General features: G+C 40.0%; 1 protein-coding gene across 1 annotated transcript in view; it reads left to right on the forward strand.

Moving 5' to 3' along the window:
- The window catches only part of PITPNM3 (PITPNM family member 3), a 59,686-nt gene that overhangs the window by 18,327 nt on the left and 19,872 nt on the right, over positions 1 to 21,487 (forward strand). The window contains 10 exon segments of the mRNA XM_027698732.1: positions 2,816 to 2,863; positions 6,565 to 6,641; positions 6,957 to 6,969; positions 6,972 to 7,027; positions 8,585 to 8,820; positions 11,458 to 11,647; positions 14,362 to 14,481; positions 17,081 to 17,262; positions 19,652 to 19,821; positions 20,314 to 20,372. Coding sequence (XP_027554533.1) covers positions 2,816 to 2,863; positions 6,565 to 6,641; positions 6,957 to 6,969; positions 6,972 to 7,027; positions 8,585 to 8,820; positions 11,458 to 11,647; positions 14,362 to 14,481; positions 17,081 to 17,262; positions 19,652 to 19,821; positions 20,314 to 20,372 — 1,151 coding nt within the window.

The raw sequence follows: 21,487 nt of genomic DNA on the forward strand, positions 1-21,487 counted from the left end.
GCTGAGAGCTGAGTCCTGCTGCAGAGAGCGTTGCTTTCCTTGCAGTCCTTCCCTTTTCCTTTTTCAATCTGCATTCAGATCCGGTCCGATGCTGAAATCAGCATGTGTTCTTACATCAGTTTCTTTGGACCTAGAGTTTCCCTGGCTGCCATTCTCATCCAGAGGGTCATACCATCTGTAGGTATATTGCCTCCTTTCCTCTCTCTTTATTTTCCCAAGTTTGACATAACTGTGCTCACACCAGTTTTAAATTTGCCATGGCATTTAAAAAAAAATTACCAAAACAGATTTTTCTATTCAGAAGTTAATTTTCACAGTATTCTTGCTGAGGCAAGAGTGTTCTGAAGTGGAGCATGAAAGTTGTTTGTTCCAGTGGTCTGGTTATGTTGTTACATGAATTCAGATGATTGAAGACAGAAAATTGTGTGCCATAAAGCCTGTTGGCACTCTTGTAGCCAGTACTGCAAGATTGAACGTGTGGGGAAAGAAAGAAAAGAACGATCCCCTGGATACCTCCCTGGTGCTGAGGTACACAACTGTTCTGCTATGCTGGCCTCTGACACTGATCCCATTATCAATGTGATCACATTATCAATGTAATCCCAGGCAAGAGCAAAATGAGAGACAAGAATTGTACAAAATGCCCTCTGACATTTCAGGAGCACAGCTACATGAATGAGAAATGGCTACAGGTCTGCAAATCTACATGTAAGTGTAATGGCATGACACTAAAGGTAACTTTGTGAATCTTATTTTTACCTGCAGTTGCTTTCTCTGGTGAATAGATACGTTTATTTCTACTGGTGTTAGCAATCCTTTGTGGGAAAGCAAAGTGGCTTCTATTCTGGTTTCAACACTGCCCAAAAAACTGCTTGCTAATTTTGTTTTAAGTAGCATGCAAATAGAGTAATTGCAGATCATCTTTCAATTCCGGGGCAGAGAAGTGGCTTTTTTTCAGAATCTGTTAAATCTACTATGAGATGAAAAATGTGGAACAGGCACAGTAAGATGTACTGAAAGGCTTAAATGTACATGTTAAAAACATACATGCAAAGTTGAAATTCGTTAGTAAGGCTTTAAAAAAAGACACTGTCTGTTTCTTAAACCTACCAAATTAAAAATGAGTTTTAGTTCTGTAGTGGAAGTGTCTTCACCTTCTGTCCTTTTGAGAAGGAGAGTTTCTGTCTGCACAGCCATTCAAAGCTGCCATGGGAAGGAGTTTTCTTCATGAAACACATTGTTTTCCATATTGTAATTAGTGTAATTGTGTATACAAGCACTTCAGAAGGCTGGTCTGTGCTCTTGTCATGGAGACCCAGATTTTGCTTTTATCTCTCACATTCCTGAGAGTTTCACACATTCATCCCAAGGCAGTGACTGATGGCTGCTTTGCCTGAGCAATGACTGTCTCTGTGAGCTGTTGCAGTTAATATTTCTTCGCTAATAAGTTGAAAGCAGGTAACAGTTGTGACCCAAGCTCTTTGTCAGAACAAGAGTCTGTGAGTTGTCCTGGTGAGGAACTGAAAAGGAAAGAGATGGTATGTGAAATTTGGAAAGTAGCTAACTCAAATAATTTTTGTTCTTCAAAAGTGAAGTACAGTAGTGTACTGCAAGTACTGCTTGCACAAAGAATGGACTAAAGCAGATTTCTTTGCTGTATATTAAAAGCCTGTCATTTTTTCTTTTCTTTTTACTGTCTTAGAAACCAAGTCAATTGTGATAGCTGGGGCATCTGAAGAAAAAGAGAATAGTTTCAGAGTTCTTATTCTGTACTGCTGTGTCCATCAGAGGAGTAAAACATTATTATTAGTTTTTATATATTAACCTTAGTTGCATTTAGTGTGACAGCATTTTTAATTCATGAGATGAGGAACAATGCTTACAAGTTCTGTAGTCTTCTTAAGGCACTGGGCAGAAGCTTTCATTTGAACACATGAAAATCAGTGGGCAGGCGATGGCAGCACGTGCGCTGTTTTATTCCCATATCCCGAGGTGCCACCAGCTTCCCTGGTGCTTGTCATTTGCCAGTCTGTTCTGTGTTGCCAAACAGTGCAACAGAACATGGTCTCTGCTGTTGAGTCAGCTGTGCCTCAGCAGCTGACGCTGTGTCTGTGCACATACTCAAGGGGTGGGTAGGCTCCAGGAAAAAATGTTGCTGGGCCTCTGAAGAAGGAATCTAGAGAAGGGATTGAGAGACCTCTGTTCCCATCCCAGCTCTGATGGTTGATGTAGGCTGATGTGATGCCTTTTCGCTTTGGTTTCTCTTGTGGTGGAATGATGGCAAAGGTGTTTACCCTCCATGGAAGAAATGGCTGGAGTGCTGTAGGAGGACTTTATCTACAGAAGGAGCCTTTATTCCCATGTTCTTGTGTCTCGGTATATTAGGTTTTTGTATTTAGATCTGAGAAAATCCCTTTGTACTTGCAACTTTCTTTGGACGGGTGGACTTTGGGAGGGAATGGAAGGGCAGAAACATTCTTTAAAAAGCTGCTAATTAAATATTTGGAATAGGAATCTGTTTTGTATTGCTAGGTAAGTTATGCCATTTCTTAGTTAGAGATTCAGTGGCTAATGCTGCAGGTTATCAAATAGATTGAATATAAAGGGTAAAATCTAGCTTCAAGGCTAACCACTTTGAACAGATTACAGCAGTTGTCAAGGGTGTCATATGCTGAGCTATTCCCACTGAAGCCAATGGGGGTTATGGAAATCACCATAGTGGTCAGTTGCAAAATATTTACTGCAACACAGTAGAAAAAGTAAAGAGTTCATGTAAAGTGATTTTAGTTTACATTGTGGTTTCTTCCTTTTGAAGGTGAAGAGTCTGCATTTTGCTCATCTGGCTTTCTGCAGGAAAAACAATGTGAGTTGAAGGTGTTCTCATTTTTCTTTGTACCGAGGCTGTTCAGTAGTCTTGTTAACCAAGTGATCTGTTACCTTGAGAAGAGAAATACATGTGGAGGGACTAGGATTCTTTTAAGTTTTATTTTAAATTTAATTATTTTCAATATGGATTATGAAAATGTACCAAGAAAGTGCCTGTGACATTATTTAGCACATTAGTACCTTTTAGTGTTGGCTGGAGTGGCAGAAGTAGAGCACTGGAGGGTGAAGCTGCTCTTATACACAATAGCTCATACAGGACAGTACAACATGGCTGGATTTGGAGTGTAGGAGCCTTCGGTATTTTGTTCTCTGGACTTCTTTCTTCTGTCTCTGCTTAAGGAGATGCAAGAAGTGTTGCTATTAAAATTTCTGAGTGCTATAGGAGTAAAAAGTAGTGCCAAGCCTGGCGTTGCTAGGGTTCCTTTGCTACTGGTGCCCAGCTTCAGGGAGTCTATTTACATGTGGCTCTGCTGTTGATCTTTCTGTGCTTTTGCATTGCTTGCTAAAGAGCAGGAATTGACTTACAGAAATGCATGGTGTTAATGTTCATCACGGTTCTCTCTGGGGACAATTGTCCATTACCTTCCTGGAGTTCACAGTCTGTTCTTTATTCCTGCAGCTGTGTTTATAAGCACATGCTGTCACTCTGTGCCAACCCCTTCCCTTTTGGAAATCATATTTTTCCCATCTGGCTTGGTCTGATAAGTGGAGCTGGGGAGCACTTGGAGTTAAGATCCTTGGCTAACCCTGTGTGTTTCTTCTTCTCCAGTGCTCTGCAGTAGTCATGTACAAGATCTGGTAGCATATGTGTGTAAGACATTCAGTGAAGAAATCATGGAAATTAACACAGGCACCATCTTATGTTGTGGCTTCCAGAGCAGGATTGGGCTCAATGACACGTGCCATTATTTTCCTCTAAACAGTACAGTTTGCAAAACTGCATCTGCAGTGTATTACAGGATTCTTTATCATTTGTTAATAGAAAACATATGTCACAGCCTTCATGTGAACATATTTCTTATGACGGATTTATCATTATGAATGACTAGTAATAGCACAGCAGATGGCAGGAACAGCATCATTTCTCATGGGAGCGCAATCATGGGAATAGCAGTTTTCTTTTGGGACTATCAGCACCTTATGCTTTGTAGCTAAAGCAAGTTTGTTTGTTTGTTTTTAAACTTTAAATTTTTCCGTAATTAACATGACAAAGCATTAGGGATATTTGAAATGGTCTGTGGGGGGAAAAAAAAAAGAGGACCTGGCTTGATTCTTAGTATGAGTTGGAACTGTACCTCATGATCTCAGAAGTTTGGGAATGATCATATGAATTCTATTCTCCTGTATTCAGGGGACTTACTTACTTTTTTGGTTGTGTATTGAACTGATGCTTTTCATGGCTGCTTTGGGGTCTTGAATCACTGTCCAAGCTCTTCCTTTCACCTGGCTCTCCTCTCGTGCTGATCTTGAGATCTGATGTACTCCACATGAGGAGACTGTTTGAGCCATGAGTTATTCAGGCAAGGCTGTAGACACACAGCTTGCTTGGTGCCTAAGTCACTGGTGAATGTGTATATGTGTGTGTAGAAATATATATTTATGTAGCAATTCCCGTGGCAATTTGAGTCTAAAACAATCCCTGCCAGATACACTGGCTTGGTGGTATCTGTGGTATCTTCTGTCTGCAGAAATACATGGTAGATCTCTTCCCTTGTCATAAATTAGTTGGCTTAGATGATAGCCACTGTTCCTGGCTGTTGACTCCTAGACTGAAAAGCAGTTTCTGTATTGGGGTTGCATTTAATTTAGGACCGTATGCTGTCATCCTTATAGTTCAGCATCTGATAAGCAATAGGCAAGTGTCACTTTCTGGTTTTACTCACCTATTTCATGTTAATTTGTTTTGATACCACGTGTTGCTAAGAGCCATTTAACTACATAGTATGGTTCTCAGTGAGCTGATACATAGTCCTGACAAAAAATGCTCAGTAGTTCCTGCTGTTTTTTATAATGCAGCCTTATGTTTTAAATGGCATCAATTGATGATCTCCCAAAAAATGGAACTTATAAATTTCATACTGTTGACATAGCTTTTTAATAATGAGGTCAGCATTAAATTGCAGAGAGTTCCAGAAAGCAATTGCATTTGGTGGAAGCTCAGGGTTTATGGGTATATGTTGTCTCTGTTGGATTTGCTTTCTGGTATTTTGTTTTTTGTTGTGGTACCCTTTTATTTTATACAAATATTGAATGACTAATACCTTAAATCCTTGCCTGTCAGAAAGGCAAGAATAATTACCTCAATTTTAAATATGGAGAAATGTAGACACAGAGGCTAAATAAATTTCCAGTGACTCTTAAGGAATGATGTTGGTAGAACCTGCACCTAATGCAGGTGTTCAAAATTTGTTTTGGACTAAATTCAGTGCTTTTAGACAAACCTAACCAAGCAACGTTCTTGGTGAACGCTGTCTTAGGGTCTGACAGACTGCCTGTAAACAAATGGAGTGGAACCAGAAAGAGGGTATGAACTCCAAATGCCAAGGAAAAGTAAACTGAGTCATCTATAGCATTATGTGGTGTATTTGTTTTCTTCTGGCACGCTGGAAGAAACAGAGGAAAAGGTGTCTAGATACCAAAAGCTGTCCGTTATCTACTTTGTATTATTATTTAGTACAATCCTCTCTCTTTAACTCCTAAAACTTGTATCTGTCATAGAGGGAGGAAGGCCTCACAGTTTCTCTAGGAACAGCTAATCTTTGTGAGATGAGTGGAATTTTAGGGCTGCAACACTGCAGTCAGCTGAAATTTTAAATTACAAATTCCTGCTGTCGTGATTCAGGATGGTTTCAAAGCCTTCCTCTTCCCCACATAAGAGGGAGGAGGAATTGTTACAGGGATAGGATTTGCATCTTGTCTGGAATTCCATCAATTGACAGAAGAGTAAAGCACATTTGCCCTCCCCAAGGAACTGACCACCGCAACATTTGCTAATCAAATTTCATCTTACAACTGTTTCCCAGGTAACATGCAGCGGTAGAAAAAAATACTGCATTATGAGGAGACCAGAAAAAGCCTGTAGTGATTCTCTTCAATGACTGAAAAAACACAGTGCAAAACAGAAAAAGTGGATAGTGGTACATCAACTTCTTTTCTGTTCAGAGGGCAAGCCTTTTCATAGCCAGTTACAGAAATTATAGAATAGAATAGAATATTTTCAGTTGGAAGGAACCTACAATGATCTTGTGGTCCAACTGCCTGACCACTTCACGACTGACCAAGAGTAAAGGCATATTATTAAGATTACGGAGAACTTGAAAGGCTTAGTTCACTTGCCTATATATAGGTGCTATTTAAGACATATCAGAGTACCTAAGACACCTGTATGGGATGAGCAGAACCTCAGGTGACCTCTTCTACTGCTGCTTCAGAAAGTCACAGATCAACAGCAGCTGTACTGGTACTACACACCTCTGTATAAGGACCTGAATCCTGTTCTGAATGTTGCTGTTAAGAATAGAAGAGCCTCTAATATTGTATATTTTTCTGTTTGTCCACAGGATTTCCTGTGAACTGAACTTTCTGTCTTGAAATTAGAAATGTGCCTTACACACAGTTGTCTGTAAAAGATGTGGTAGACAAATATTTATATGACCAATATGCCTCTTTTCCTTTCAGGTGAATTATATAAAGCCTCTTTAAGAAAACAAAGGTTCCCTGCACAAGGTAGTGTTGAAATACACGAGGACAATGAGGTAAGATTATTTCCTAAAACAAGCTGGGATTTCTAAAGAGTAGACATGTGAAAATACTCTAATATTGTATTATGGAATTATAAACTCGTTTGATGGCTTAGTGTGTCTTTCCCTTGTTTGGTAGGTGCACGTGCAATCACTGAAAATCATCACAAGCTTTTTAGACTGGAAATACTTAACTTAGATGGAAATATGACCCAGTTCTCTGAAGAGAAATTGTTATATCTGCTTAGTACTTCAGTGGAAGTGCAGGTTTTTTGAAGCAGATTCAGCAGCACTCATGAAATTGATAATAACACAATTGTCTTGTTTTAGAAGCAGGAAAGAATCTAAGTTGTGGTCCTTCCAACAAACTGATTAAGGTCCTCTGTCCACACATAGGACAGGTAATGGAAATGTCCACTTTTACGTTTTTGAAGAATTCCACTCCTACTGAAAATTATGACAGTCATTGATTGATTTCAGTTGATTAGCCCTTGAGCCCTTTGTCTCAGTCATGACCGAGCTACTGCTGAGAGGCAAATTAATTTCATTCCATTTGAGTCTTCCTGTGAAAGATACCAGTTAAATCCAGCTGAGAGACCTGTTTCGAAGCTTTCAGTTCCACCAACCCATCAGCAGTGCTGCTTATTTACAAGCAGGCATTGGTCGTGGAAGGAACTACTCTTACCTTTTAATGGGAACTAAACTGCTCTTCTGAATAACTGGAATGGAACCATATGGAGAGGGAAATTGTAAATGAGTGCAAGGAAAAGTGGAACCTTAAAAAAGCTCATACAATCATGTATTTAAGCAGATATAAGTCAGGTCAGCAAAATGCCTTCACAGTGAATACTTCTACTGAATACTAAAATTTGTGGGCTGAACAGAGATAGCGGCTTTATGGAATAACTTACAATTCTCTCATTTTCAACCATTTCTCTGTCACCATTATACAAGTGCTGAAGTTACCAATTTCTCTTCATTCCAGAACTTAAGAATAAAGTGTCCAGAACATTGCCTGATTCTCAGTGAATCACCCAATCTAGCAATTAACAGTCCTTAGACAAGTACAAGAAATATTGCTGTTTTTTTTAGTTGTGTGTTTGTATTTGGTCAGGAACTAGAAGTCTTCAGGAATCGTGTGATCCAAAGTGAAAAGAAAATGGCAGTCAAGATTTGAAAATAAAAAGTCTAATCTTTTAATATATTACTCAGTTCTTTGAATGCACATAACTCTCAGGCGATAAAGAGGAAAAAAATGTGGAGTTGTGAGACATTCAAAATGCTTTTCCAGTCTTAAGTAGAAAATATCTTGTTTATTCTCTGAAGCTGGTTATTGTCTGTGCATATTCACATGTTCATAAATTTATTGGTGAGTTTTATGGATATAAGCAATGATAAATTTTTTTACTTTTCCAATAAGTGTCTGGGTAAATTACCCCCATCTTTCGTTTTAATAAGAAGCTGCCAGTCTCAAGAGGCTGAGGTAGCTGTTTCATCTGCTTCTCCTGGATGTTTTCATTGGCAGAGAAATTTGGCTTTTTAGAACCTTTGATGATTTGAATGAGAACCCTGCCAGTAAATGAAGCAATCGTTCAGGATACTTAGGTAGATGATTGCTTAGACTGCCTGTGGAGGTTGAAATTCTTCTCCAGTCTCAGAGTATTTAAAGTAGCTTTTGATGTACACAAAGCTGTTTTAATCTTTGATCTGAAACCTACATCTGTGCTGCAGGGTTTTTTGTCAGAGCGTAGTGGGCTCTACGTGGGTCAGACATACTTGAATGAAATGGAACATGGGGCATGCACACACACCCCCACCCCTTTCCAGTGAAGGCAAATATCACAAAATGATCACAGTGGGGGTGGGAGAAAAAAAATCACTACTGATGTTGACACCAGGTATACCAACAATGTCCATAAAAAAGCTTCCTCCCTTTTTATTCCCTGTTTTTCTCACAGGAAGGAGTTCAACACCAGAACTGCAAAACTCATGTGTTAATTTTGATCCTACATGGAGGGAACATCTTAGACACTGGAGGTGGGGACCACAGCAGCAAGCTGGCAGACATCAACACCTTCAGTTCTGTATTTGAGAAGGTTACCCGAGCCCATTTCCCTGCCTCTTTGGGCCATATCCTAATGAGACTTGTTCCCTGCCCAGCAATCTGTTCAGCAGCTTTCTCTCTTGTTTCCAAGTAAGTTGATTTGAATTTTCTGATGTTTGGCTTTGCATTGTGGTTTTGAATGGCTTTCTGTGACCTATCTTTTTCATAATGAGGTGTTGCAAGTCCTTCTTAATCTTTTGCTGATTGCAAGACTTGGAATGATTTTTCATCCTTTTCTAAGTAGATGAATTTGTTTTAAAAAACACTTATTATTGGATGTATCCGTTTCAGTAGCTGCTCTTCCTACATGCTTTTTCAGTCTTGGAATTCAGTCATTGAGTGAGAGAACATTTTCAGGTACCATTTCTTTCCTTAGAGATATTTTCCTTGACATAAATGCTTTCAATGGCATAATAGAGAAGGAAGAAAGAAACACATGCTCTTGGGACTGCTTCAGCTCTTCTACAAGTGCAGACCAGAATTAACTGGTGAACTCTGGTGAGGGGAGGAGACAAACAGATTTTCCTGGTTTCTGTTTTCTAAGCAAAAAGAAACTTCCCTTTGTTTTGTCTGGGGCTTCCCAGACAAAACACAGTCCAAAAGACTGCTTTTACGGTCTTTTTTGTTGCAGTATAGTGCCTAGGGTTACATTTGAAGCTCATGTAGAGCAGAAAACCCTGCAGAAGAGGAGGTCTACAACCGTGTTTTGGGCCATAAGATCCAGGAATGGTGACACCTGCTGTCCAGATGTCCGACTTAGATGGGAGAGATGGAGAATACATTAAAGTTCTGAAATACTAGCTGGACTTAAAGCTGTGACAGGCATATAGGAGGAAGAGGTGCCAGGGTGCAGACCAGACTGGTGGAAGTTGTACCTGACTGTTTGCATCAAGGGGGAATACACAGAAACAACCAGGAAAGAAGTGTGTCCGTGTCCAAGGTGCTGCCCTGTAAAGCAGCAGAAATTATAGAAGAGGAGGTGAAACATCAAAGAGTGTTTGGAAGATCACCCTTGCCCATTTGGGCCATTGTTTAACAAGCTTTTTTTCCTCTTTATCCCTTGAGAGTTAAGTGCGCTCAAAGAACTCAGTGTCCCTTTGTTATGCCATAGTGTGGTGCCTGCAGGTCTCAGCTGTCTGAAGGAAGAGCTGCTGGAGCAGAAGGAAGAGTGTGTGCTGGCAGCCCAAATGAATACAGCTTTGACTTTCTACCTCTGTTTTTTTATTTCGTCTTGTTGCAGCACACAGTATCCAACCAGAGTTAAAAACACCATCCTGGATGTTTGAATTTCCTATAGAATCATTCTGAGCACTGGCATAACATTGATATTGCAGTGGTATGTTCTTGTGTGGAGCTGCTTGACATGTACCCATTTGGGGCTGACAGAAGGAGAGATAATTCTCTGCTCTCACATTTCTGCAGCTTCATGCCAGCAGCTTTCATAGCCAGAACTCCAGAATGCAGTTGTGGAACATAAAGTTGTGGTAAACATTCCCTTTAGCAAACTGTGATGGAGGAAGAGTAGTTTTAATTACTGTAATGTTTCACTGAGGGTGAGCCAGATGACTGACTAAGCAGCAGTACAAGATTTCTTTTTTGTTTTGAATGTGGCCTCCGTTTTCTGAAGATGCACTGTGAGTGTGTGCCAAGGTAGTACAGGCTGGTGTTTACCTTGGCATAGGTTTTGAATTATGCTGTGCCTGTGTGCAGAGTGCCCAGGTTCAGAGGGATTCTGCTGGAACTTTTTATGTGAATGTACCTATGCAGTTTTCTCTGCCTTGCAAATAGTGGCTTAAAGGAAAGGGATCTTTCAGGGCAAAATCATTCCATGTAGTAAATGTTTTGGATTGTTTAAACTGGTCTTTTCCCATCTACTTCTGTCATTTCAGTTTCCTCTGTCTCTCATATAAATCAAAAACACATTCTTTATGTAACCTGTGTAAATTTAAAATGGCTCTATCTTTGTGGCTAAGAACAAAAAGGGTTTAAAACTAAGCCACATTCTTGTTCCAGATAGATGACTTTCAAGTCATTTCTTCCCTTTTCGGGGAGAAAAATATCCCGCAGTGGATCAACTGTTATGCTTTTTATAGCATATGATTTGATGAGCATACATTGATTCACACCTCAGAGTAAAGCTTCTGAATTATAGAATCAGCCAAACTGGAGGATAATCATTGCAAATTCAGAGGGGATGGGAAGAAGAGAGAAGGAAAAAAAGGCCAAAACAAAACACGTTTAGGAAGCAAACACTTTTATGCTCTTCTTTCTTTTTTTTTTTTTATCCTGAAAACAGAGGAAGTAAATGCGTATTCTTGCATTCAGAAACAGCAATAGCAAGTCTCCAGGACTGTCAGCATGGAATGCAGATAACCAAAGCATAATTGGAAAAAAAATGTTGTGCAATAGTTATCCAAACAAATGTTACCACATGGGTGATTTCCCCCTCTGCTTTCTCCTCTCACCCCCCTCTCCATGGTGCAGACTCAGTTATCACTGCTGGAGATGCCAAGTAGTTTAACTACAGAAAGGCCTTCTAGTGTAATCTCATTCAACTAAATCAGTAACTCCTTGATTTTTTTTAAGCAGTTGAATTCTGTGAGAAAATGATCCTTCCTTTGTTCTCTCATTGTGAACTGCAGTAGCCCAAAGCGTTTCTGTTAATTACCATTCTCTAATGCTGTGTGCTGGCTCTTGCAGTTTTCCTGATAATATGTCTTTCTCTAGCCTAAATCCCTACAGCTATGATGAGAGCTGTCTCAGCAGCAGTGAAGACCACATCCCACTGGCTGCCTTGCCTTTGCTGGCTGTTTCATCTCCTCAGTACCAGGATGCCGTTTCCATGGTGATCAGCAGAGCCAATCAAGTTTACAATGAGTTTCTCAAATCTACAGATGGGGCTGGTTTTAATGGACAGGTAGGACTGTTTTCTCTTACATCAAATGAAAATTCCTTCAGAGCAAGGCTGTTTCTTTCTAAGCCGTTGTATTGAGGGTTTTGAGTTATGTGTGTGAGATAATGCTGCAAATATGATGAATGAATGTTAGCGTGGGATCATGTATTCAAAATACCTTCTAGATACTTCTAGAATCCTGTGCACTATCTAATGTGGACTTATGCACTGGTAGAAGATTATATACCTTTTCCCACAAGCATTTTGACCCCTAAGCTCTTACTAAGTATTGCTACTGTGTGGTAAGTGGGGTATGTTGAGCAGTGAACAAGCATGGCAGCCCAAGACAGATGATAATCTGTGTTAATGAGTTCTTCACACATCTGCTATAGCTGATGAAAAAATTAGGGGACCTTTAAGATCAGAAGAAGTCCAACATTGAAGTAGTGTTACTTCTTTTTTGCCTCCATCACAGTAGTAATAAAAAAAAAATTCACAGTAAAGAAACATGGAGGACAAATACTCAGTTGCCAGCAGCGTTGCATATTTCCTGTATAACTCTGAGGAAAGTCATGCAGTTTTTCTGTTGCGACCCACGCACCAGTGAAGTCACCCAGAGGTTTCTTCTGACTGACACATCAGTTGCTGTTCCTGCTTCGCCATCTTTAGACGACAAAAAAGTACTTTCCTGCTTCACGTAGGAATATGATATTGATACTCTGTGTAAATTACTGAAATTATTTTGCAATGGGGCCATCTACATAGCCAGAAATGTGCACTTAAGTGCAGTGACCTTCACACTTCAGAAAAAGAAAGAAAATACATTTAATATATAGAGCACAGTGTAACCTTTGAAGAAAAGCATGTGTCTTATTACACAAACAAATTCTTTTCCATAGCAGTAATAAGATTATGCTGTGACATATCAGTATTTTTAGACTAAAATTTGGGTTGAAGCCAGTTTTACCATGCATAGGAAACTGTTCTTGTTGGAAGCATAAAAACAGCCCAACTACAGTGATAAAACATTACAAAAGGTGTAATTATGTAAAGAAGAATTATACCAGTTACAGAATAATATGAAAACAGTTTTCTCAATAGAAATTTAGTGTTATGGTTTTTTTCTTTGACAAAGCCACAAAGAAGCCTCCTTGGTGTGTTTTATGAATCAGATGTATTACTTCATGTGGAAGAGTGTGCTTGATCTCTGTGTGCTCCACAGAATTTTCACCATCAACAATTATCAGCACTGTTAAAACGGAAGTGACTTCTCTGTGCTGTCTACAGTGCTTTGCTTTTCTCCTTAGATAGAAATTTCAACTCTGCCTCCAAATAAGTCCTGTACTTATCAAATATATATCATATATCCTGACACCCACCCTGTGTGTGTGTCTTTCATTTCATATTTTGGTCTCTTCTGTCTATTTATGTAGCAAATTCATTAGAGCAGAGATTTCCTTTTTGATTTTATTCAGTATCTGGAACAAGTTAACTCCATCACCTTAATGCCAATAATAATAAGGATTAGAAATGCCTTGTTAAATTGAAGAAGTTATTAACAATTCCCTACAAAATGTGTTATTAATTTTATTAAGGTTACTTGTGTCATATGATTTTCAGTTCTTTGTGGACTTCATTGTGCAGTATAGGAATTTGAAAATCAGAGAGTAAATTGGCATACTGTTCAATTGTATACAACTTTAGAATCAGAAATGTCTTAGGATAGATGTTACTTTAATGTATTTTGATACTTTATTTTTCAAAATGTTTTTTATAATTTTAATTGAGTACAAGAGTACAAGAGATGTACTCAATTCAGGAAGAGTGCCACATGGAGATGCACTGAGATAAGTTTGAGGTTTTTCCCTACCTGCATCTTGAAGAACTTGCTTTTCCTAACATCTTCACTTGGAAGAAAGTGTGCACAACATCCTGTATCCAAAACTTATAGTTTTGTGTTGTAGCCAAGCTGAATTAAGGTTAGAAGTGAGTTAAGGAAACTAATAGGAGTTGGGAATAACAGACTAGACGATGGCTTCAGTTCGAGATTGGAGAGAGGGGCTTTGCTGGAGCCTGGTGTCAAGCTATTGCTCATGCTCAGACACAGAGGAGGGGACAGGGAGCAAGAATCGTCTCCTATGGGTTGGGGAGGGGTTCAGTGGAATTGGGGAAGGTTCTAGTGTGCCATAAAATTATTCCAACTATTGGACTCCCTATTTTAGTAGTCTATGCTTTTTTAATTGCCAGGTCCATACTTTGAAGGTAGCTTCTACGTGTATATTAAATGGGAAGCAAGAGTGAATCTCTTTGCTTGATACCTGATTTTAAAGTTCTGTTCCCTTGTCCTGACAGGAGAGTACCAGTCTGTCATCCCTCTATGACTCTGAAGGAAATATTAAGTGACTGGAAATCTTTGTGTCACTAGTCATCTGGTGATACGAACTTTTCGAGCTGGAATCTGGCTACAAGTAACTGTAAGAGTTCTAATCCATCTGGCAGAACTCCTGCTGGTCAAAATAGTCCCTGGGACAGATATTCTTGGCATAGGGCATATTTCTGGAGATAAAAGGAAGTGGAAGAAAGTGGCTACACATTTTTAGCTGCAATAGGAACCAAGGGTGTAAAAACCAGTAACGAGGGTGTGAAGTAAGACAGGACCTCCTCTGCAGTGCTGTGATGCTTTTTGTTTCTTTTAAAACACTTGCTACATGTCCCCAAAAATCTTTCTATTTTCTCAGGTGTGTCTCATAGGTGACTGCATTGGAGGAATTTTGGGCTTTGATGCCATCTGCTATAATTCTAATACAGCTGACGAGAGTCGGAACAGTAGCAGGAGAGGAAGCATCAGCAGCATCCAGGTGAAGAGAAAAAATCCACACAGCTGAAATCCTATAGATTCATACCCTAGAGAAAATGAATTCCATATAAGACAGAGAAAAATTAAAGATTTGGTAAATTACCGTGATAGAATGGGATTTTGTTCATTTATCAAAAATTTGCAGTTGTCAGCTTCAATTTTATGATATCAGAAATCAGTAGTGAAGGCTTTATCTGTAAACCTTTAAAATAGGGTTACCAAGTGCCCTTTATGGTATCCCTAACTGTAGATGCAAACATGTCCTGTCTCAGTAATCTGTTAGGCTCCTATTTTTTGTCAAAATATATTCTTTTTAAAATTTTTTTTTTATTTGTTCACATATGGTCTGGAATTCATTATGCTAGTGCCTGGGGGTAGTCTAGCATTAAGATGTGTTACAAATAAGTTTTAGTGACTGGTGAAAGAATGCCTCTTTCTTCATAAGGAATGCAAGTCACCTGAGGATCTGTGAATGGACCACTGAGTGTCTATCAAGTGCTGCAGTTGCAGAGAAGGAAGGAGTAATCCTACCTGTGATCCAGGAAAGATTTTATGATAGTAAAAGCAGAGGTTTTTAATGTGATGCCAGCACATAAACTTAATTATTGTGTTTGACACTTAAGAAAGAAAATTGAAGTTCAGTCGATCTTATGTACTTCGGGCTCAAGTGCATATGGAGAGTGGGTGTGGTGAATTAGAGCTGACACTGTGTGAGGTGCCCATACTCTGGCTTTGTGACCCTGGCAAAATTGTTTTGTCTCTTGAGTTACCTCTCCACAAAAATGGGCTCAATGACACTGACCCGCTTGGTCCAGTTGAGAGCTATATGTGGTGTAAGTACTCTCGAGCAAAGAGACATTGTCTAAATTTTTCCAGGAAGGAGAATTACTCACCATTAATAGCATGGCTCTTGGGAATAAGACTAATTATTCACTTGTCACAGAAGGCAGAAGATCCTCTTGGCTGTTGAAGACTATAGGTGGAACTGTGTGGAAAGGTTCACCTCATAGCTCATGTGTCCTATGAACTTGTTCTTTCTGCAGCTGGAGAGAAACAGATTCAATTAGCATGTTTTCCATAGTCTGTCTGCATGTCTTTGGCCAAGCCACTTGATCTATTATGCCCCAGCCCTCATCTGTAAGCTTTGTGCACTTTCTCCTCTATTTTGTCTGGTTGGAGTTGATACTTTTTGCAAGTTGCTTAAAAGGACTGAGCATGACAATGTATTTTGATTTGGGGTATTTGAGGTTATGGATTGTAAAGTGTTCCAATGACACTTCAGTGGTATAGTGCATAATGCTGTGTCCAGGAAGATGGCAACAGGGAGCAGTGGTAGAGAGAATGTAAATGAGTGTTGGGAGAGAGATGTTTGCAAGAAGGAAAAGAAAAACTTTGAATCCTGCTTTCTTGTACAATGCCTAGCCAGTTTCCCAGTGATGTTCTCTAGGTTCATCTCACAGAGATCTAGTCCTCTGTCCGTTTAAAACTACTTATTCTTCCCTCAATGAATTTGTCTGTGCCTGCCCCTCCACTTTCTCCCATGAGGAAGTTGTAGACTGCGATGAGGTCTCCCCCTAGTCCCCTGTTCTCCAGACCAAGTGACCTCAGCTGCTCCTTGGCTTCTCCTCAAGGCCTTCACCACCTTCATTGCCTTCCTTTGGACACTCTTGAACAGCTCAATATCTTTCTTATATTGTGGTGACCAAAACTGCCCCAATATTGCAGGTGAGGCTGCCCCAGGTCCGAGCAGAGTGGGACAATCCCCTCCCTGGCCTGGCCGGCGATGCTGGACCTGATGCCCCCCAGGACACGGTTGGCCCTCTTGGCTGACGGGGCACTGCTGACTTATATTCCCCTTGCCATTAGCCAGGACCCCCAGGTCCCTTCCCCAGCCTCTTGTTCCCCAGACTGTATGCACAGTCGTTATAAAGAACCAGATCTTGCTATGCCTTGTGCACAGAGATCTCACACATGGATGGGGGCTTCAGTCCAGTGACATTTGTTTTGAAAAGCCTCATTTGCACGGACTGCTGAAATGGACTCAGGAATAAAAGTCTGGAAGTAATAGGCATATATCAGGGAGGATGCTGGTGCAAGCTGCAGAAGTGCTGGAGGAAATGAACAATAAAGAAATAAATAACCTTGAAGATATGGTGGCACTGGTCTCTTGCATCCTGCAGAAGCTGACATTCTTAAAAAATCAGGTCCCACATCCATGGAACATGATGAACAAGACCATTAATGTTGTAGTGGGCATTTTGTGCACTTAGGTAAGACCCCTTCTGATTACCTTATGATATTTATAGTTCTCTAAGAGTGATGAAGTCATGAAGGATAAAGCTTTTTGTTACTCCTCCTTTCTGCCCCTCGCACCCCTGCCCCCCCCATTCCTGATTCTCCTTCCAGCTTTTAGGCTATGCATCTTACAATGAAATTTAGTCTTCATCTCTTTCCTTCTACCGCAAAGAGGAAGTCTAACCCTTGCCACCCTTTCTTGAATAAAGTGAGGTCAAATGTATAAATGCAGCTATTTCATATAAGCTCTGTCGTATTTTGGTGTCTTGTCTAAATCTTCCTTTTGCTCTGTTCATTTTCTGAAGGATAATCCCCTTTTAGCAGAGGACTCCAGTCTGGGTGACAGCAAACACCTGAGCAAAAGCAATATTGACATCTCGGGAATCATGGAGGATGAGGAGCCAAGGCAGCCGTTGCCTCGGAAACAAAGTGACTCCTCCACCTATGACTGTGATGCTATAGCCCAGCATCATGCTCTCCTGTCTAGGTAACTGGTGTTCAATGACTGAGTAAAAGAAACAGCCTTGCCATTGAATGGAGCCTGTCAGCACCAGAGCACAGAGTCATTGTTGCTGTTTGTGGTGTGTTTCTGGACGTTTGCTTGAAGTCCTTGTCTACCCCTCAAAAAAACGCCATGGATCTAGTGGATGTAGTATGAACTTACTCACATGTGGAGTGTTTTTTATTTAATCTTTATTCAGTTGTGAGAGTTTTGAATATGCAAAAATGAATGCACAAAGTTCTATTTCTTCAGTGCAGCCCACTCAAATCAAGATGGATGAATACTGTATAAGTGTAAATTTCTGTTACCTCTTTCTGTCTAAAGATCCCTCTGACTTCATTTTCAGGATTTTTATTATTCTATAAAGCGTGAGATAATTGCTTTAGGTGCTCTTTAGGTGGTCTATGAGCTATTCAGATCAGCTTTAAAACAACAACAAAAAAGCCCTGCATAAACATCTGGCTTAAATGAGGAGGAGGTTGGGGGAGGAGAGTTAGCTTAATTAGCTTTCCGTGATCTTAAGAAACCTTTGAAATACAGATTTGATGGGAACATAAGCATTTCCTTTGTCTTGTTGTTTCTGCCTGTTCTAAGCTGTTTGGGTTTTTTTAATCTGAATTATTTGGGCTTTTGCTTCCTCTATCCATTATCTTTGTTCCTTTATTTCATTGTGAGTGATGCAGAGGGAGAAGTCTTACTGTGTATTGAGTTTCAGTCCTGCTAGTTGAGTATAGTGCAGACTTCCTACTGTGCTTTATTTCAAGTCAGGCAGTTTTCTTAGTAGCAGTTTAAGGTAATTTTATATTATTGCTTTGACTGAATGCCCTTTGCTTTGTTTTTATTGACTATTCTGCTTTCACTTTCAAACCTTGCATTTTCTGGGTATCCTTGTGTTGTAAAGTGTTTTCCTTCTGAGGCACAATGGTGGTTTTTCACTTGTCTGTGTGTCTATGATTTTAAACTGAAAGCTTTACATGAGCTGTACTTAACAAGCAGACAGAAGTGTTACCTTCCACTCACATTTTGGACTCAAACTTCAGGCTGTTGCTAAGTTGTTGAGGAACAGTTGGACAAACATAGGCTAAAGACAGCAGAAAAAATTCCTTGGTAAGGTAAAGAGGGTGAAAAAAACAATTGAAACGAAACCATGTCATCCTCTGACCGACCCTGTACATAAAGAGAGGCTCCAAGCCTTTGCTTTCCTGTCTGTGGAACTTGCTTAAGATCATTGATACCTTTTTCCCCATTATCTCATTTACTGCAATTTAGCAGAGGCATATCAGTGATGAGGTGATGATCATTACAGAGATCATTCTTTTAAAGGAATGTTGTTGCCTTACACACTGTAATTGTGTTCTTTGTCCAAGTGCTTGTGGCATAGAGAGGTAACTACAAACTGCCATGCTGATAGATCTAGTTCATGGCTTTCTTCACTTCTGCATTAAATGAAGCCCTAAGTTTGGTCCCCAGGGTTACAGTTAATAACATTGGGTTATAAATTGAGAATGTCACTAGGGTCTCAGATTGAAAGAAGGTTTGGCCTGATTTGAGATCAGTCTTCAGAATTTCTGGATTCTGATCCATGCTTGGCCACAGATACAGTGTGTAGTGTGCACATAACTCCTGAGCACAGTTCTGATTGAAGTCAGCATGGTCAGTGTCTCTCAGTCAGGCTCTCCATGCTCTGAAGGCATGTTCTGCTCTGTCTCATGGCTGGACAGCAGGTGTACAGGCTACTTTTCTGCTTCTGAATGTAGATATTTCGTCTCCAGCAGAACTAAATGATGGCAGAGTCTTTTCTCTGTCAGTGAGGGATAAGTGGTCTGCATTTACCTCATGCATGTATGGCATACAAAGTAAATGGAAGTGTTTAAATCGCTCTAAAAGCTGTCTGTAGGTGTCACCTGTAACAAATAGTTGAAAAGTAGTGAAATTCTAGTTCATAGGTCAGGGAATAGATTGGAACAATGCTTTTTATGCTCCCATGTAGCATACTTTGACTGTAACCTTCTAATACCATTGTCCTTACACAGCTAGAGGAGATTAGAATTTGTAGCAGAAGAGTCAGAATAAGCTTACATACATCTGTACTGCTAAAAGGGAGGGAAGGTAAACTTCAATCTTCATAGTCCTTGCATAATTTACCAGTAAGTATTCTGTAGAATAACTGTAGAAAACTCTTGCATGTTGAAAGTAGTAAATTTACTGAATAGCCACACTGAAAAAATGGTAAGTGGCTGCTATGGTGCAATATCAGTCTACAGTTTCAAGGTGTATTGCTTGGATCTAAACACAGGTGCTAGAGCTTTCTAAGCAGCCTGTTTTGGGAATGCCCTCGTCATTATTGTTGATTCAGTACATTTTCTTTGCTCAGCATCCACTCAAGTGTGTTGAAAGATGGTGCAGACCTTCCTCCTGTGGATTCCAGTCTCTCAGAAGTAAACCTGGGCCGATTTGAATTTGAGGTGTCTGATTTCTTCCTCTTTGGGTCGCCACTTGGTTTGGTGCTGGCCATGAGGAGCACTGTTCTGCCTGGACTGGATGGTAAGCTCTTCCTGGGGTTAGAATTCAGGATGGGTAATGACCTTCATAAACAGAGACTCACACAAAAAGGATGTAAATAAAGGAGCCTAGTTAAATGCTAGGGAGTGAGGTAAATTTCCTCCTTTAAAAGATGGGAATATTAATGTAGGTAGGTACTGAGATGATGAGGGTTGTTCCAGGGATGTCACTGCTCACCCGTTTGCAGAAGTGTGTCTTTTGCTCTGCTGTTAATCATATATTCCATGTCATACAACATGAAGCTCACACTTCACCAAGGGCCAGTCCTTGAAAACGATACCAAAAATAACATCTGTGCTTGGTTCAGCATTACCTGTTTTCATGTCTGGCTTCACGGGTGAATTTGGCCCCCGGGTGTGTTGGTGTGTTGCTTGTGAGCTATTATTCCTCTCTGGTAACAGAGCCTAGGGATCAGATGCATAGAGGATTTTTTTGTTTTATTTCTAAAACATCTGGATTTTTTAAATTTTTCAGTTAAAGTAAAAGCTTACTTTACTTTTCGATATTCACTACATGATTTGTCTCTTTGCGTGGTATGAGCTTGGGATAGCACAGCACCTTCATAGGAATTGGTACATTCATTTATCAGGTGACGGAAAAAAATCCATTGAACAGTGAGAAGAGGCAACGATTCAAGACTCCAGGGGTTTTTTTTCTCGCCAATAGCCCTTCTTTCCCCAGTCTCAGCTCTGGTACCCTCCAGACACTTTGACAGGAAAATTTCATGTTAAAAACTATTTTCTTCAAATTAGCTCTCACTGCCATCCTTCCTCTGGTATCCTACAGGGAGCATGCTTTGAGAGCAGCTCAACTGACCGGCATTTCAAACACATTCTGAGGTGAGCAGAGTCTACTTGAAGCATAATTAGTCTTTGGAGGTACATATGATAAAAGAATCCCATTTTAAAGTTCAGAGGAAAACAGACAAATTGAAACCTACCATGCAGACAGCTGGAAGTTAGTTGAGAAATCAGGTATCTTCTTTACTGAAATGAAAGGTAGAAAGCTACCTGAAAGTGTGACAAATAAAATTCAGATGTTTTTATTTATTTGTCTTTTTAGAATCAGTTTTTAAAATGCAAGGGAAGAAAATGATATCTAGAGGTTTGCCTGTTATGTTTGCAGAACAGATACATTTTGTTGTGTTTTACTTTCTGAATATTTATTTTTACACTAACAAGACCGTGTATAAAACCAGATTTTCATTCCAGTTTTTTTATTTCCTCTCCAAATACCTTTTAAGTTTCATCTGCCCAATATTCTATTGGTCCCTTAATGCTTCCTTAACAGTTCTTCTGTTTACTCTCTAGCACTGTCTTCTGTGGTCCTTTCACTGTGTGGACTCAGTTCTTACTGTCCGAAGCACAGATCATTTGATCTGTGTACAGATCATTCTTCCACGCTCTGTGTGCTGATTATCCTTGGAAGAGTCTTCCTATCCTCTACTAATCTCAATTCCCAATAAGTCATGAGCATTTAGTTCCATCCGCAAAGCGACCCTGTCCTGCCTTGGGGTGGTTGCAGTGGTTTGGGGTGTTTTGCACTTGCTCTCAATGGGAACTAATACTGCTGAATGCCACACTAGTAGGGAGTGAAGTACTCAGCTTAGCACTGCAGGTGTCAGACATAGATATAGACCTCAGAAATC

Source organism: Neopelma chrysocephalum, unplaced genomic scaffold (assembly GCF_003984885.1).
Source record: "Neopelma chrysocephalum unplaced genomic scaffold, ASM398488v2 Primary Assembly neopelma1_132, whole genome shotgun sequence".
Lineage (NCBI taxonomy): Eukaryota > Metazoa > Chordata > Aves > Passeriformes > Pipridae > Neopelma > Neopelma chrysocephalum.